This window comes from Uranotaenia lowii, chromosome 3 (genome assembly GCF_029784155.1).
Source record: "Uranotaenia lowii strain MFRU-FL chromosome 3, ASM2978415v1, whole genome shotgun sequence".
In the NCBI taxonomy this organism is placed as follows: domain Eukaryota; kingdom Metazoa; phylum Arthropoda; class Insecta; order Diptera; family Culicidae; genus Uranotaenia; species Uranotaenia lowii.
In genome coordinates, this window is record NC_073693.1 from 245,372,371 (window position 1) to 245,391,769 (window position 19,399).

Below are 19,399 nucleotides of genomic sequence, written 5' to 3' on the forward strand. Positions count from 1 at the left end.
TTATATACCCTATTTGAAAGACTGCAAAATACGGATTTCCTTTTTTTTAAAAAAAAACTTGACCAGTTCAAACGATTCTTTTTTACTGTTGAAAATAATTTTTGAGCACGTCTTTTTAAAACCAAGTTATTTTTGGAGAAATAACTAAGAAGATTATGAAATTTCCCAACCAGACACAAATGGTGACGAAAGTTTATAGCGAGCTCACGTGCAGCGAAACTTTTTTTGTAGAGAAATGAATCCAACTGTGTTAGATGAAATTTCAGGGACTAGATAAGAGAAAATCGATGTTGAAAAACATGCGAAAAAAATTCGCCTTGTCTCCCGGTAGGACTTGAACCCACATCTTGCGCCTCTCCGGGGCCCATGTATTAACATTCTACTACAAGAGACCAACCTCGCGTATGAATATTATACTGGTTGAGTGTCGATGTCTATCGGAATGAAGGGAATAGTTCTCCCATGTTATCATAATCATTTTTCTCGGTCTTTTTCTATTCCCATCATTTCATCTTACGGTAGTTGGAATCAAGTTTAGACATTTTTAAGCGCGGCAAGATTTGCATTGCCTTCTCATATCCTGCACGGGTTGTCAGTTATGATGAGAAATGATGCGTTTGCCGTATTTAGATATCCAGCCAATTTCGGTGTTTGGCACCGCCTTATTCTGGGCCCCGGAGAGGCGCAAGATGTGGGTTCAAGTCCTACCGGGAGACAAGGCGAATTTTTTTTCGCATGTTTTTCAACATCGATTTTCTCTTATCTAGTACCTGAAATTTCATCTAACACAGTTGGATTCATTTCTCTACATCCAAAATAATTTGCACAAATATGTGATAATTATTGAAAACATTCCTTAATGTTGATTAGACTTTTTTCGAGGTTAAATTTTTATCAGTAGAGGTAGAGGCTTTTGAAACCAACGAAACATGACAGATATTTGTCTCGAATCGAAATGTACGTAAGAGCAATAAGGCCGAAATAAATTTGAAGTCCTTATTTCGTCACTCCGAGTCGGAACAGTACAAGAGGGTGGGGAGTGATAATAAAAAATAATGCACAAATGCATACTTTCTATATTGCACAAAATCTATAAATTTAGTTTTTCTTTATTGAAATTTATTAAAAACAAAAAATTCAATAGGGGATAACCCTCCAATCTTCCACAGTTGATTTTTTGCTCTTATAATTTCTCGAATAATCCCCTTTCCTTTCCTATAATAAGATCTGAATTAACAGTTGAGTCGCCGCGGCAATAAAAAATCTGAAATCTACACAGTAGATTTTTGCCTGCACAATAATTTTTTGCCTCGATTTCCAGCAAAAAAAAAATGCTGGAAATGTTCAGCAATCCAATTTTTTGCTGGAAACCAGCAATCGGTTTTCTGAATGCTACGTTTTTCAGCATTCTGTTGTGTTCATGTCATTTTTGCCAAAAACCCAGCAATCGGATTTCAAATTGCTGGTCTTTCTAGCAACTGATCTAGTTTGTTGGAAAATCAGCAATCGAGTTGTCAAATTGGAGTCTGTTTGTTTTCGTACGCTGAAAAAGGTGAGAATTTATTTCACGAACTTAGATTAGATTAATCAATTATTCTTATTTTCCTCTATATTATAGCAACCATGGTCTGCAGACATCAAGTCAAGGGTGAGTTTTCATTGGATAGGTAGGTGTAGGTATTTCATGAAAGATACTAATCAAAACTTTATTTCAGGTGGTCAACACTTTGGCACAAAGCTTCCACCCCAGAGCAGAGCCGGTGCTGGTATATTTAAAAAAATGTATAGTTTTGGAAATAAATACCTAAATAATTGAAAAAATGGAATAATTCTTATTTATTGGTCAATTTGATACCAAATACAGCCGAATGTTTTGAAAGAAATAGCTGGTTTCCAGCAATCTGGATTGCTGATTTCCAGTAATTTGAATTGCTGGAATCCAGCACTAATGTTTGCTGATTTTTCCAGCAATTCAAATTGCTGAAAGTCAGCGGGACAAAAACCAGCAAAATTTTTTGTTGCGCGCGAAAAGTATTTTTTTTCGTTTCTGCAACAGTCACCGAATTTTATTTCGTTCTCTATTTCAGCGATGAACCATTTCATGATGTAAAAAGACTTTGCAAAAAGCGGCCGATCGACTATCAGATATTTTGTAATTAAAATTTAAATAAATGTCGCTCAAGAAAAATGAACAAACTAATTTCTTTTTATAAATATGACCATCATGAGGGCATTATATTGAAATTTAAAATCTAATTAAAAAACCAAAAAATTCCGGTTATTTTTTTTGGAAAAAAACCTGATTTCCAGCAATATAGATAGCTGGTTTCCAACAATTTAAATTGCTGAATTTCCAGCAATTGGATTTACTGATCGTTTTCAGCAATTCAAATTGCTGGAAATTTTGCTGGAAAACCAGCGAGACATAAACCAGCAAAATTTTGCTGGTTTCCAGCAATTTTAAATTTGCTGTTTAGTGAATATGGAAAAGTTTTTTTTCTCATTTTTACACGTTTTTAAGCATCGAAGGCTTATTCATCCCCTCCGGAATTAAGATTTGATTTTTTTCTTGCTCCTTGTGGATATTCCGCAAGTTGTGATTGACGAGGATTCCGAATGCTTGTCTACGTAGAAGGGAGTAGAAGTTTGGATAATGGCCACGTGCACATACTTATACTTCATAAATTTTACTCAAATTTAATTCAATGAAGATTCAAGGCATTTCAACCAAATACCACAAACAATGTCCGCTCAAGTCTGCTCGAAATAATTTTTGTTTATTTCTTTCAGGTCAATTTTCTTTCTTTTTTTTTATAAAATCTTCTGATTTTTCATGTTTTTGCTTAAATTTTGAAGCTAATCGTTTTTGAAAGTTATGCATTAGAATTTATTCTATTTCTTTTTAATCTTTTAATTTTTCTGAACCAAGAGAAGAAGAAGGGTGATTGAGTGCTAAACACCAACTAGCAGTCCGTCTATAAAAACTACTTGGTGAATTTCAATAATATTTTCATTCAGTAAATGTAAAGGAATGCTCAATTGTTACTGAAATTAAACATTTTTATTTAAAAAACTTTAAAAATGGTATTCAAACTGAAAAATTGGACGGGGACAGTGGAAAACTTGCATTACAAAGCAGTAAGCTTACGATAGAATTTAACCGAATTTTCCAAGACAATCAATCGTCAATCGTTTCGAGTCGTTACACAGCAAAAAAAGTGTTGTGATATTACATCAAATACCTGCACATAACTTGAGTCGCAAATGGTACCTAATATTACATTTTCTTGATGTACCCGGCTGTTTGATAATTATTGAATTATTTTTGTACCGCAAATGCAAATCTGCCGAATCTTCCTAAAAATGAAAAATAATCAAATCATATTTGAAGCTATGGTTTTGCTTACATTTTTATAAAATTTTGGTTGTACTTACAAGCCAAACAAATATAGCTGAGGTCCGTAATCCGTTTCTTACTTTTTGAAATGAATAACATTTGAACGTCAATTGAGGAAACATTGACTACTTGATGCAATATCACATAGAAGGTTGTGATATTACACTACACGACATGTTCGCATACGGGTACGTCGTTTAGATGTATTATAACAACAGAAAGCCCTAAAACTACGTCGTCTCCACAAATTACATCATCCAGCGTTACATTTTTTTTTGCTGTGTAGATACAAAGACGAATCGAAGTGAATTAAGTTTGAAGCATTGGTCTTTGGTGAATGTTAAAAATCCTGAATCATGAATGTCACACTCATACAGCCTTTATAAAGCTAAGTTAAACAACTTAACTTTATCACATGATGGGAGAACCTTCGGATGCTAAAATATTTCCATGAAATGAAATTTATGGAACAAATCCTATTAAATTTGTTTTGCCGACAAATTTGCACGAAATTTTACGACTTGGCAGGGGGAACTATACCAAAACGAGTGTCTCCACAAACGAATTTTGCCGTTCATTCGATCCCACGACCATCCCGTAATGTGTTGGCCTGACTTGGCGAGCTGTTATTATAGCAAAGTCGTTCAAGAATGGTATGCAGAAAAAGGGGTCCAGTTTGTTCCGAAAAACCTTAACCCTCTCAACTGCCCCCAGTTCCGCCATAATGAGAAATACTCGGGACTCATGAAGAGGAGACTTAAGGCAAAGGGAAAGATTATCAAAGACACCTCATTCCAGAATGAGTAAATTAGAGGTATGGTGAGGTCAACTTTGATGCGCATCGAACTTAATTCTCTAAACGCAGAAAACGTATAGAACATTCGTAGAGCTAGACAAATCGATTTGCATCTTTCGCCTGGAACTTATTTACGGTGGACTAAAGCTTAGTTCTTTTAGAAATGGGACACTTTCCTTTGCTTATATCTCGTTTATTAGTAATCGGACATTCAAAGTTTTGACTGCATTTTGTTGCCTGTGAAAAGTACTATCTGAGCTATTTTTTTCAAAATTTAAAATCTACGCGGTTTTGAGATATTTACGATGCAAGAAAAAAATAAACTTGCACAGTTTTCATCAAAATCCACCATTATCAAATTGATAACTGACAAAACCGTTGATTATTCAAAGAAGAACTGTGGGTGAGTAGTGGAAATGTTTGCAAACCCTGTCAAAAATGTCCACAAAGTTCAAATCAAGCATTGGAGTGAAGCACATGATCGACAACTACGGCTTAGGGTCATCAGGGAAGTCAAGTCTCATACTAGCATTTTTAATCTTCAACAAGCGAAAAACTAAGGGTAGATCGCTGAAAAGCCCAAAAAATAATAAGCTGAATGTGTTACCTAGTAATATATCATTCAAACTTAACTTTAAACAAAAATTTTTTGCTAGTTCCAGAGCTTGTAAGCTGTATAGTCGGTTCCGAGGCTATGAGACAGCTGATTTCTGATGAACGACAAAACTTATGAAATACCCAATTTTAAACAAATTCCAGCGGTCGAATCCTATACCATGTCTGCTCGTGGCAAGGTCCCGAGTATATTAAAGAACGCATTTGCTGGTTATTTTGTATAAATTTTAATGATTTGCCAAAATTCTGCTCCTGTGGACAAAAACAACAATTTTCAAAACGAAAACTTTGGTTTTCTCTGTTTTGAAAAGCCTAAAAAGAGTAATCTTGTATCGACCCTTCGCAACCTACGATCTATACTAACCGATTTTTCTTTGAGTTCAATCTCATGATAATTTTACTTCGTTATTGCCAGATTTTGCCAGCAGAAATTCCATTAAAAACGCTCAAAAAGGGGGTCGAAAATAATCAAATTTGTTAATTTCGAAACAGCCGTATTCACTAAATTGCCCCCAGTTTCTTTTTAGAGGGAAATATTGGACCGAAAAGTAGCAGAAATTGAAGGAGGAGGATATAGCCACCCAACATACAGGTTAGACGAAGTATAAGTTTAAAAAACTGATAAATATCATGGCTGAAAAAGTGTGCGCAGGTTAATGGGAGGTACCAAGAATAAAGTAGAATTTTTTCTTAAAAAAAACGATAATTTTTTAATTTTTAATTTTTTGATGAATTATCATAAGCAAGGCCGGATTAAAGGGGGGGCAAAAGGGGCAAATGCCCCGGGCCCCCCGGCTTAGGGGGGCCCCCCGAGGGAAAAAAAGTTTTAACATTATTTTAATCATACTACTACAAATCCATGAAAAGAAATCAAAACTAGAAAATCGGAATGAAAACTTGAAATATAAAAACTAAAGGGCTTTCGTGAAAAAATATCTAGATTAGTTTTTGTCTTAAAAAGTTAAGGGGGCCCCCTAGAGTAAGCAGTGAAGGAGCTCTCCCACATTCTGCGAGATGAGAATATCAAAATCTTCTTGACAAAACCGAATTCTAAAAAAAAATTAAAAAAATATAAGGCAAAACACCTCAAATTGTAATTTTTTATCGAAACATATCAGTTACGATATTCTGTTCAGAACAGGTAAAATAAAGAAAAAACATTTCCTCATTTTCATTACATTCAAACGTCTTGCACAACATTAATGTTTGTTGTTACGTTAAGTTTCCAAGTTATGTTTCAATGCACTATAATAGCAGCTAATTTCGCTTTATGATAAACATTTCAGAATTTTACCCGGGCAGTATCCGGGTTAATACCGAGTATTATAATAACTTTTCACCTTTCAATCATTATTATTGAAATTTTCATTGATTTATAAATTCAAAACGCTTTTCCCTCCCTATTTTTGATAGTAAAATCTTTAAAAAAAACTGTAGTTGCATAAATTGGACCAATCGACAGTACAGGGTTTCTTTATTAAATTTTCATACCAATTTCTGTCTTAGACTTGGAATTTGTACTGGAACATTTTCTACTGATTTAACCAAAATTTTATCATCTACTGAAGTGAATGTCCTGAATTCAGCATATCATTTTCCAAATGATTATTCTCAAATTATCATGAAAACGATCTGATAGTTGAGTTACTAGTATCATTGAGTGATTTTCTTAATATGAATATTTCTATGTTTTTTTACGGATTCAATTCATTGGGATTTTTAAGTCAAGTCTTGTGTTGTTTCTTCAGATACTGAAGTTAAATTTCATCATTTTTCTGAATTTTTAAAATTCAGGATCTTTTTAGAGTAAGGTTGCCAGAATTTTTTCAGCACGTACCCGGTCGGACAAATCTAGGCTATTTAGGCTAAAAACCTGGCAAAATCCGGGCATTTGATACTAAAATGTCGACAAAAAATCCCGGAAATATCTGAGCAAAATTGATCAAATCCCAGGAAATACTCAACACAAATCGAGAAAAAACTTGAATTTTTTTCATCAGCAAATTCTAAATCATATTTTAAGCTTTCAAAAAAAAACTTTTCATTATTTATTTGATAAAACTTGCTCAAAAAATTCCGTTTGGGAATTACACAACACAATATGATTTTCTGTGTTTGTTTTGGCAAATGATGTGAATAAATCCGGGCAAAATCCGGGCTTTTTTCAATGCAATCCGGGGAACCGGGCCGGATCGGACTTTTGTCAAATTTTGTGTTAAGGATTCTCGGCAAACCCGGATAAAACCGGGCAATCTGGCATCCTTAGTTTAGAGTACTAAACTCATTTGGATTCCGTATCGGATTTTTTTCAATGATAACTAATTCTGTGTTTTAAACATTTAATCTTTACTCTCAATTTATTTTTTACCGATCAATTTTTGTACTAATACTCCTTTGGCTTTGAGAGCATCGAATGAAACTTTCGTCACATTTAGAATAGTAATTTGATAACACAAAATTTTTTATCTGATGAGAATCATAATCAAAAAAATCTTTTCGTGAGATCTCACATCTCACGAAAAGATTTTTTTTATGTTTCATAGACATAAATTTGAAATTCACACTTGTTGCAATTTCTGCTTTTGCTCTGATTGTAACTTTGTAACTCTTTTTTTAAATTTAATTCATATTTTATTTCTCAAAACTTGATTTGAAATAACGTGATTTAAAGTTTTGAATTCTTAAACTCTTATATCTGTATCTGTGTGGAATATGGATTAAGTTATTTTGTATATTTTTTATTCAATTTTGTTTTCTATGTTTCAAATCTTCATGATACTTCCAAATTGTCACTAGGTAAATATTTCTCGAATAGGCACTTATCAAAGATCAATGATGATATGAAAATCATTCAAAATATCTATCCGGTCATTTTTTAAATTATAGAATTTTAGTTGGCGATAAGGGTTTAAAAAAATTAGATTTAGCATTTTGCAGCTTAAATGAGAGTTTTCATTTCTATGAAATTTCTAAACTCTTCTGCAATGTTTGTACGTGATTGATTAACAATTTTTACTTGCAGATACCAGGATCTATTTTCTACGCAGACAACATGGCTATTTGAAGATAGTATACTGAACACATCTCCAGTTTTTTTACACGTTTGAAAGGTTTTGTATTTTCTGGGTAGAATTTGAAAAAAAAATCGAATTATAGGGGCCCCCCGAGAAAAATTGCCCCGGGCCCCCCGATGGCTTAATCCGGCCCTGATCATAAGATTACCTTCATTTCTTCCATAGAAAGTATTTAGATCAAACAAAAGGTATTTGAGATACACGCATTCGTAACTGTCCCATTTCTAAAAGAACTAAGCTTTAGTGTGCGATTATCATTGAAGGCAGAAGGGAATTTTAAGAAATCAAGTTCTAATGAATGTTTTGTTTGTTTTGGCTCGATTTGATAATTCGTGAAGCTTTACGTTGTCAGAGTGCGTTAGAGGAATCTGGGACTCTATTGTTACTATGTAGGAATCCTGTCGGTTGGCAACTTATGAACCCTATCGGCTTCTTATTAAAAAATCATTAGTCTATATTGAGATAGATGTGCTATGCAGATGCAATTTGCTTGGAAAATAGCTTCATAAGTATCTCATCTTAAATTCCAAACACACTCATTACACGCTAACGTTACAATAAAATTCCAATTAAAATTTACAGCAGATAGAGAGAGCACAACTGTTCCGGCATCCCCAGATACTATTATCGATTTGCTAGTCATGTTCCGTCCATTCAATTGCCGGTAAATTAGCATCGATTTGGTTTGGAGCGCGTCGAACGGAAACCGAAAATTTATTTTCCCACGACACGTCCGTAGTCGGTCCCACAGAGGTCCGGGAGGCAAAACGGTATGATTTCTCCCCCGTTTTACCCCACACACCGTGGAAGAGAAGGAGAACAAAAACCGAACCGTTTGATAGACACACCAATAATAGATCAGATTACAACTTGTAGAGACATCGGCCTTTGGATGGTTACTTGGCGCTTTTGGTGGTTGTTCCTCGGTTTTTGTGTACCCAAACCAATTTCAAAATTTTTGGCTCCACTTACAGATTGAACTTTCGATTTTATTTCTTGTTGGTACCCAAAAGAAGGCGAACTTGGCTGGCTGGCATACTGGCAAGTTGGTGCTTTGGCAGTTTCAAAACGACCGTAATTATCGTTTATATTATTTTGGGATAATGCCAAGCCGATACAGCAAGGTCGCTGGAAAGCCGAGCGTCACGCAATCAAGTAGTGTTTTTTTTCTATTTGTGCGGAATACGAACAAGATAGAAGAAAAGTGCTCTAGAAGCCATTGGCCATTCAACATTTTATATTGTTATTCTGTGTTTAAAATAAATAAAAATAAGTATGTATATTTAAAGCAAATCAAACTTTTGATTTTGAGGATCCGCAATTATAGAAAACTAAAACAAATTGTTACCTTAATCTAGGGCAAAACCCCGGTTGAATATTTTGCATCTAACACAATTTCAACGGCTAGTGAACTTACGTGCTTTACTCAACCAGTCATTATCACTTGATAGACACCCATAAACATAGTTATTGAATTTCAGAGGCCAAAAACTGACACCAAAATACCACTCAATGTTGCGTCTCTAGCGTCTTTCTCATGTTTTGCATGCAGCAATGCTGCTTTATACATACGAGGGAATCAATAGTTCTGTAGGTATCAAAAGACGACCCACTAAACAAACTACACCTTTCACTATATCAAACCAAAGCAAAGAAGTAAAAAAACGAACATCGCGACTTTGAGCTATAGTCAATATAACCCGTCGAAAGGAAAAAAAATGCAACCCGTTGCAGTTGCTTTATGGTAGGGCTGCCGCTAACAGTCTATATAACACAAAACATTGTGAGACACTGCTAGCTGGGTGTCGCAATTTAAAGCGTCAACCCTAAAAAGGTTTTGATTGAAATCAAAAATTAGATATAAATTTGCAGAAAATAAATGTACGAGATCACATTGATTCGACCAGATAGAACACAATTTGAGGGTCTGGTCGAAGAACTACCATTTATCAAACTAATGAGTTAGTTTATGCTCAATATTTGCCGGCATTTTATGAATTATTCGCCTAGCAAGGGTTCAGACCTACCCGCAGTGGGGATTTCTGATAAAAAAGGTACCTATTCCTCTGACGATCGTCTAAACTTTACTAAACTCTGGAAAACTGTTATTTGTTATGAAAAAAAAAAACCCGAAGAATCGAATACACTGCTTCTGATAAAATAACTCTAAACGTCTCAGTTTGTCAGATTTCCCCAATTTTTAGGTGTAAAGGTAGAATTCCGATGTTACCAATCTATCATGCAACAAAAAAGTCTTATAAACCATTTATTTATTATTATTATTATTATTATTTATTTATTTATGTTAATATGTCTACTGAATCGATTGACAATTTTTGTTTTTACTACGGCAAGTGGCTTATTTTGTTCCCTTTCCCCTAAACTTCAGAAATTTTTCATAAAAATGCAGTCAAAGGGTGATACGGTCAAAATTTGGTCAAGAGAAAACGCGTGTAAATCGGTGAAATCGTTTAATTAAAAAATCAAATTAAATTTCTTTTTCAAGTTTAATTAGTATGAAATTCAGGAAAAATATTCAGTTAGGCTTCCGCTTTTCCAAATCCGAATTACCGGGCCTTACGCTTAACCCCTGCCATCAGATTTTGTACAGCCACCTTGTCCACCTTCTTTGCCGCAGAAAGCCAGTTTGCCTTGAACTGCTGCTCGTCCTTAGCAGTTTTTGTGGTCTTCTTTAGGTTCCGCTTGACAATAGCCCAGTATTTCTCAATTGAGTGGAGCTCTGGCGTGTTGGGAGAGTTCTTGTCCTTGGGAACCACTTGCACATTGTGGGCGGCGTACCACTCCATGGCCTTTTTACCGTAACGACAAGATGCCAAATCCGGCCAAAACAGTACGGAACAACCGTGTTTCTTCAGGAAAGGCAGCAGACGTTTATTCAAACACTCTTTCACGTAAATTTCTTGGTGGACAGTCCCGGAAGCTATGAAAATGCTGCTTTTCAAGCCACAGCTACAGATGGCTTGCCAAACCAGATATTTCTTCGCGAACTTTGACAGTTTCATGTGCTTGAAAATATCTGCTACCTTTCCCCTTTCTTTTGCCTGTCCCGGAAGCTGCTTGTAGTCGGCTTTGACGTAGGTTTCGTCGTCCATTACCACGCAGTCAAACTTCGTCAGCATCGTCGTGTACAGCCTACGGGATCGCGCTTTGGCCGTCGTATTTTGTTTATCATCGCGATTTGGAGTCACTACCTTCTTGTAAGTCGATAGTCCGGCTCGATTTTTGGCTCGATGCACGGTTGTAGACGATACACCCAGCTTATTTGCGGCATCTCGGAGAGAGAGGTTAGGGTTTCGCTTGAAACTACCGGCAACTCTCTTTGTCGTCTCAGCGGCTTCCGGTTTTCGATTTTCCCCCCGATCCAGACTTCCTGGCTGTCGACAAACGTTCCCCAAACACTTTAATTACATTTGTAACGGTTGATTTGGCAACTTTTAGCGATTTTGCCAGCGTTGCGTGCGAGTAGCTCGGATTTTCGCGATGCGCGAGCAAAATTTGGATACGCTGCTCTTCTTCCTTGGACTGCATTTTGACAACTGAAGAGTGAATTCCAAAATTAAAATAGGAGCAACATTCTACACACACACAGCTTCAAAATGAGGGGTGTTCAGGTTTTTTAAATGCAAAATTGAAAGAAATACGTCAAGTTGATATTGACCAAATTTTGACCGTATCACCCACCAGAGTAAGTCCAAGATGGACTAGGAGGTTGAATACCCGACAATACCCGCGATGTAGTGTGGCTTTCGACACAGGGCGAGCCTTTCGAGTTGATGAAGGATGATGTTCGTCGGGAATCATCAAAGTCGTTAGATAAAGTTCCGCGCGTGTTTTATGACAGGCACGAGTACAGGACACACGACACAGGAGACACGCTGCTCTTGAAAGACAGACGACGTGCAAAAGGTGACAAACCTCGAACCCTCGAGTCTCCAAGAGGCGAGGTTTGTGTGTTTAATCCCGAGTCGAAAAATAAAGGGTCGGGCCTTCAACAAGACAAGGAGTACGTGTGTTAACCTAAAGTCATTTCGAGAAGGGATCGGATCTCGAATTGTGAGTGGAGAGATCAGGCCTCGAGTTGTCAAGAGGAGAGGTCGGTTCTAGAGTCGTTCGAGGTGAGTTCAGGCTTTGAGTCGTATTGAGGGGAGGTATTGCTGATAGTGTTTTCGTCTATGTGCAGCTGTGAAGCGCACTAGCACGAGTCGAAAGCCAATTATCGATTCATGAACATTTTTACGTGACCATATTTCTCCCAAATCTTGAAATTCTCACGCAAATGTCTCATTCTGAGTAAAGCAAATCGACGATTCGACTGCAGAATTCATTTCTACCGGTATCAACGGATCAACTCGTCGACACGCCTTTCGTTTAATCCTGCTAGAACAGGTCTCAACAGGTCTTCGAAAACGAGCCGCCTCCATCCTCCCAAGATGACTGCTATTCTCTGCTGAAGAACCGTCCAAGCCGGTCCGACTCGAGTACATGTGCAGAACTTGTGGGATATAGATACCGTTTCGCCATTATCATGTGCAGTTTTCGTCGCCACATCACGAATAGGAGTTTCCGATGAGGTGTCTTCTCGTTAACGAAAAGGTAGAGTTTGGATTTTTGCGCCGAAGTCAACCGCCTCGATGCAATATTACGCCACGTACGTGGCCAGTCGTTCGCCGGACTGTTTCGTTCCACCCTTGGCAGTTCGGTTTGCAGTACGAAATGTTGGAGGATTTGATCGGCGCGGAGGGGTTTTGTTGGATTTGGTGAGGTATTTGGGATATGTTTGAAAGGATAAGTTTCAGGTCGGGAAGATCTATTGAAATTGCTGCGCGGGAATTTGTTTGTACAAGAAAGAAGTTATAAAAAGGAAGGGAAACGATCTCTTTTAGATGACGAGAAATTGTGGCTGGGAACTGCCTGGAAAAGGTGTCACCCGTTCGATCAATCAATTTACGACCAGTTAAGTAACTGCGGAACCAGCCGAGTAGAGTACCACAGAATCCTAGGCGTTCGAGTTTTCCGATGGTAATCTCATGGTTCTCATTCATCGGTATGTTTGATGTTTTGATCAGTCAATTTTACCACCACCCGTTGTCACCAACCAAGGTTTGTTTATTTTTTTTAGTAACAAACAGCGTCTTCTTTACCGGGTTCCTACATATCCACATCCTGCAGCAAGTCACTGCTTAAATGCTATTTCTTGGATCCAGTTAGCCACTGTGTTGGTGCGATGATGTTTTCGAAATCAGGTTTAGTGACGATGAATGGCGATAGACTAAGCGTGATTCTGAGGTTTTCCTATTCGATATTTCTAAATTCTACAAAAGGGCTACTTTTGACTTGGTTGTTACTGATCTGACTGATAAGAAAAGGCTCAGAAAAAAATCTTTTACGATATGTTTTTTTTTAAATAAAATTTCAAAATCTTGATTTTATCAAACTTGAATGAAGTAATTTATTTACGTTTCATTACTCTGTCTTTTTAGGCTACGGTCGTCGAGATGTAGTTGAGTTTCTGCTAACGAATGGAGCGTCCATCCAAGCCCGCGATGACGGAGGACTTCATCCGCTTCACAACGCTTGCTCCTTTGGCCACGCGGACGTTGTTCGTCTGCTGCTGGAGGCTGGAGCCAATCCGAACACCAGAGACAACTGGAACTATACTCCGCTGCACGAAGCCGCCTCCAAGGGGAAAGTTGACGTTTGCATTGCCCTCCTCCAACATGGTGCCGATCCGAACATTCGCAATTCTGAGAACAAAATACCGCTGGATTTGGCTGATCCATGTACGAGACCAGTTCTAACGGGCGAATACCGTAAGGATGAACTCCTAGAAGCCGCACGATCGGGATCGGAAGAACGTCTCTTGGAACTGCTGACACCGCTGAATGTCAACTGCCACGCAAGCGATGGTCGAAAATCTACTCCTCTGCATCTTGCAGCTGGGTATAACCGGATTCGAGTCGTTCAAATTCTCCTCCAACACGGTGCCGACGTCCACGCTAAGGACAAGGGCGGCCTGGTACCACTGCACAATGCCTGTTCCTATGGTCACTTCGAGGTGACCGAGCTTCTCATCAAACACGGTGGCAATGTCAATGCCAACGATCTCTGGGCCTTTACACCGCTGCACGAGGCTGCCTCCAAGAGTCGGGTCGAGGTGTGCAGCTTGCTGTTGGCCGAAGGAGCCGACCCGACGCTCCTAAACTGCCATAACAAGTCGGCCATCGATTCGGCGCCAACGAGGGAGCTGCAGGAGAAGATAACATGTAAGAATGAATTAATGGCTTGTTTTCAGAAGAGTTAATGTTTTATTTATGTTTCCAGATGAATACAAAGGGCACTGTGTGCTGGATGCCTGCCGGCAAGCTGACATTCAACGACTGAAGAAAAATCTTACAACCGAAACGATCAACTTTGTCCATCCGTATAGTGGAGATACGCCGCTGCACGCCGTCGCTCAATCGGTTTACCCGAAGCGTAAGCAAGTCCTTGAACTGCTGATCCGTAAGGGTGCACTGTTAAATGAAAAAAATAAAGACTTCCTCACGCCGCTGCACATTTCTGCCGATAACTCGCACTACGAGATTATGGATGTCCTGTTGCGTCACGGGGCAAAGGTGGACGTGCTGGATGGTCTCGGCCAGACGGCGCTCCATCGGTGCTCTCGCGAAGACAATATTCAAGCTTGCCGGCTGTTGCTTTCGTATAACATTGATATCAGCATAGTTTCGCTTCAAGGCTACACGGCTGCACAGCTGGCCACAGAAAATGTACTTAAAATTCTTCAGGATCCTCCTTCCGACACCGTAGATCTCGAGTGCCAACTGCTGGAGGCCGCGAAGGCCGGTGATCTGGATACGGTCCGTCGGATCGTGCTGTCCAATCCGATAATAGTAAATTGTCGTGACTTGGATGGGCGTCATTCGACGCCGCTACATTTTGCCGCCGGTTACAACCGTGTGCCGGTAGTAGAGTTCCTGCTAGAACATGGCGCCGAAGTTCACGCTTCCGATAAGGGTGGCCTGGTACCGTTGCACAACGCATGTTCCTATGGTCACTACGAGGTGACCGAGCTTTTGGTAAAACACGGTGCCAACGTTAACGTTGCGGATCTGTGGAAGTTCACACCGCTCCACGAGGCGGCCGCCAAGGGAAAGTACGAAATCGTCAAGCTATTAATAAAGGTTGGTGTAAAGCTAAATATTTGGAAATTCTAATCTAAAGCTTTTTTATATTGAAAAATTAATTGTTAGCACGGAGCTGACGTTACCAAAAAGAACCGCGACGGCGCGACGCCTCTAGATTTGGTCCGTGAAGGGGATCAGGACGTGGCCGACTTACTTCGAGGAAATGCCGCTCTTTTGGATGCCGCCAAGAAGGGTAACCTGGCAAGGGTTCAACGACTGGTCAATCCGGACAACATAAACTGCCGGGACGCCCAGGGACGAAATTCGACGCCACTACACCTCGCAGGTTTGTGTTTGCCGATCGTTGTTGTTTGTAACAGTGGTCCAAATTTTTACCCTTTGATTTCAGCTGGTTACAATAATTTGGAGGTAGCCGAGTATTTACTTGAGCATGGTGCAGATGTAAACGCACAAGATAAGGGAGGCCTGATCCCTCTGCACAATGCTTCGTCGTACGGCCATTTGGACATTGCAGCATTGCTGATAAAGCACAACACAGTTGTCAACGCAACGGATAAGTGGGGTTACACACCGCTTCACGAAGCTGCTCAGAAAGGTCGCACCCAACTATGCTCGCTACTGGTATGAAAGCTTTTATTCAATAAATATACCTACTCTATAATGGTATTTTAATTCAAACAGCTCGCTCACGGTGCCGATCCGTTCATGAAGAACCAGGAAGGCCAAACCAGTCTGGACCTCGCAACGGCCGACGATGTTAAATGTTTGCTTCAGGATGCCATGGTGGCATCCCAGGCCACGGCCTCCGCCAACGGAGGATCGTCGATGGGCAACAGCTCCATGATGGCAACGAGCTGTTCGCCGACCACCGAAACGGTTACCCTGCCGACCGGTGCCTCCATGACTTTATCGGTTCCAGTTCCACAGGTGGGTTCTTTTATTTACGTTTTGTTAAAAAAAAGTTTTAAATTTATTGGTTTTAAATTACAGCTACCAATCCGAAGTTGTCTCAGTCCGGCGCAAGGGGCCGAGACGGGCGTCGATGGGGTGACGATAATAGATGATGACAAAATGCAGAACGTCGTTTCGATTGAATCGTCCGTTTCGGCTTTCCTTACTAGTCTACAGTTGGAGCATTTGATCGATCTATTCGAGCGGGAGCAAATCACGATGGACATCTTGGCCGAAATGGGTCATGAAGATTTGAAACAGGTGGGCGTCTCGGCGTATGGTTTCCGGCACAAAATTTTGAAGGGTATTGCCACCCTGCGGGCGACCACAGGTAAGTACTAATGATGCAGTCGATGTGTTGTTATGGAGACTTAACAATATATTTCTACTTTCAGGACTAGGATTGACTCCGAATCCAGGAACACTGTTGGTCGATCTCCTTCCCGACGACAAGGAATTTCTTGCCGTGGAGGAAGAAATGCAGGCTACGATAAGAGAACATCGTGATAACGGCCACTCTGGCGGTTACTTCAATCGATACAACATTGTCAGAGTATGTCGATGCTTTTAAAAGGTTACAAAATAAGTCAGGGTTCACTAAACGATACGTTACAACTTGCAGGTGCAAAAGATCCAGAATCGTAAACTATGGGAACGATATGTCCATCGGCGGAAGGAGATTTCCGAAGAGAATGGTCACCAAGCGAGCGAACGTATGCTGTTCCACGGGTCACCGTTCATCAATGCTATCGTGCAGAAAGGCTTCGACGAACGCCATGCCTACATTGGAGGAATGTTCGGCGCCGGGATTTACTTTGCCGAACACAGCTCCAAGTCTAATCAGTACGTTTACGGGATTGGAGGTGGCATCGGTTGCCCGGCTCACAAAGACAAATCCTGCTATCAGTGTCATAGGTAAAATTCCTGGAAACTGTTTGACACCAGATTGTTTTACACTTTTGTTTTCTCGCTTCATTGTAGACAACTGTTGCTCTGCCGAGTAGCGCTAGGCAAATCGTTTCTACAATTTAGTGCAATGAAGATGGCCCATGCCCCTCCGGGTCACCATTCGGTGATCGGTCGACCATCGGCAGGGGGTTTACATTTCCCAGAGTATGTGGTTTATCGCGGTGAACAGGTTAGTAATTATTTTCGGGTTTTATGTAAGTAACTAAATCACTCTTAAACCTTTTTTCTCTATCGAAGGCATACCCGGAATATTTGATCACCTATCAAATCGTAAAGCCGGACGATAGTACGAGTTCGGAGGAGCCAGCAAGATGATGGACAATATCCGCAGTCAGCAACATCGGTCAGAACAATAACATTCTATTCGGAAACGGTGGCAACAGCAGCATGGGTAGCAGTGGAATCAATAGTGGCGGTATACCTAGGAGCAGTGGCAGCGTGAGTAACAACAGCAACAACATTAATAACAACAACGGTAGCAATGGCAACACCTCGATTACGGTGGCCTCAGTTCATACCTCCAGTTTTACAAGAATTCGTTCGACGACCCGTTCAACAATGGCCAAAGCAACAGCAGTTCGCGTTTCGACGGGAAAGAAGTTCAGCCAGTTGCTGATCATAACTCCGGCGGTCGTTATCGATAACAACAATGACAGCCCTTTCAATTCCCACGACAGTGGTTGTGGAAGTAGTGGTAGTGATTCCAATTTGGAAAGCGATGGAAGCACTGAGCGAATCAATGCCGTAGGTGGTGATCGGAATGGTAACAACGACAAATCATCGAACAGATCAAAACTTCTTCCCAAGCAGCAACTGATTACCAAAGTTGGTTCGGATTCCGGTTCGGTGAGCTGCGGAGGAAACCCGGTTCAAGGTTCGTGGCGTTGGTGTTCGATCATTTGTTCCGCTGTTAAATGTTTCAGATCCGCTACACAAACTCGACAACACTTCGGAACCATTCACTACAGTTCTAGTGCGGGTGTTTCTGGTTTGGATGAAATCCGCACTACTAGCAGGTCCCCAGCTAAGCATTCATACTCCAGTGTGAGTGCTGTCCCACACACCAGATCCGGCCATGGAAATAGAACGAAATTTAGCAGTAATCATATCTATGAATACACTATCAAAAGCTATCGATCCAATTCTAACGACCATGACCATATGAACAATAACGATAATAATAGCAACAATAGCGGAAATCTTTCCAGGGGCGACTCGAGGGACAGGAGCAATATCATGTACAAGTTGTGACAGAATTCGAAAGAGTTCATCCACAATCTACAATGGTTCTTTCATTTACTGGTTGTCAAACAGCCAAATAAAATCGCAACACCATACTGCCAATTATCATCGATGTGTGTATGTGACACTACCGCGTGTTTTCAAACAAATTCATCACAATTATTCGCGTTTGCTTATCGTACCATACACAGTATAAAAATGCCTTTATTTTCAGAACTACTTTAACCTACATTCAAGACGCTAAATTTTCCTGTATGACAAACTTCAATAACGATATAAATGTGTGTAGTTATTATCCACGGAGGTTATAAAATACCTCATATACATCGCATATATACTCAACGATTCGAATCAAACCCATTTAACCCGATAAACGAAATACAAAACTATATCGATACACTTACACGAAAACCTAGTTCTTGCATATTATCATATTTATCGAAATTATTACGATGTGTTGCTCTCATTGCTGTTTTGATTTTTTCCCCTACAATATTTTGTCGGCGAACTAAAACGAATATACTTTACGTCATTCCACAAAAGCGCTATATTTTTTCAATTTTCAATAATTGCTGTTGATAACGCTGATAAGTACTTAAAAACATAAATATTCACATGTGATGCAATCCATAATAAATTGCATTGCTGAACTGAGACATTAAAAACTAAATTGAGAATCTACCGGCCAGCGCTGAGTTTACCCCGTTTTCATTTGGATAAATACACACGGACCCAGACCGATGGTGATGGGTGTGATCTGCAATGCTAATTCTAGAATATAAACAAAAACTTTTAACTATAAGTTTAATCGGCTAAGATGCAGAAAAAGACATAAAAACGCGAAAAAAAAACAATTCTGCGTGGTAACAAATAAAAGGCGCAATCATTTAACGCTACACTCATGCATAAGCAGCGACCATTTACAGAAATAAGAAAAGTAAAAAAAAAACATTTACAACCAACTAGCAGCTACAAACCACAACCTGTGGTTGGCACATATTCGAAACAATATTCTGGTTCAGCCTTTAGGCAGGCGGATAACCGATTAAAAAAGTACTGGTTATAAATTGTACCCCGGCAAAACGATAGTGTTTGCTAGAATAATAAATTATTGCGTGAAAAATTCAAACATAATACGGAATTCATTTGCCGATGACAATCATTTCCCCTAATGGTTCTAAGCATGTTG

General features: G+C 39.5%; 2 protein-coding genes across 2 annotated transcripts in view; both read left to right on the plus strand.

Moving 5' to 3' along the window:
* LOC129755886 (homeobox protein goosecoid-like) overlaps nt 1–19,399 on the plus strand; it is a 370,053-nt gene that overhangs the window by 199,638 nt on the left and 151,016 nt on the right. The gene's annotated exons all lie outside the window — the stretch shown is intronic.
* Nucleotides 1,624–19,344, plus strand: LOC129753262 (poly [ADP-ribose] polymerase tankyrase-like). The gene is made up of 11 exons (XM_055749061.1): nt 1,624–1,648; nt 13,384–14,166; nt 14,225–15,084; nt 15,154–15,373; nt 15,437–15,669; nt 15,730–15,975; nt 16,039–16,330; nt 16,395–16,552; nt 16,622–16,914; nt 16,981–17,137; nt 17,206–19,344. The coding sequence occupies exons 1-11, from the start codon at nt 1,624–1,626 to the stop codon at nt 17,281–17,283; spliced, it is 3,345 nt and encodes a 1,114-aa protein (XP_055605036.1). The 3' UTR covers nt 17,284–19,344.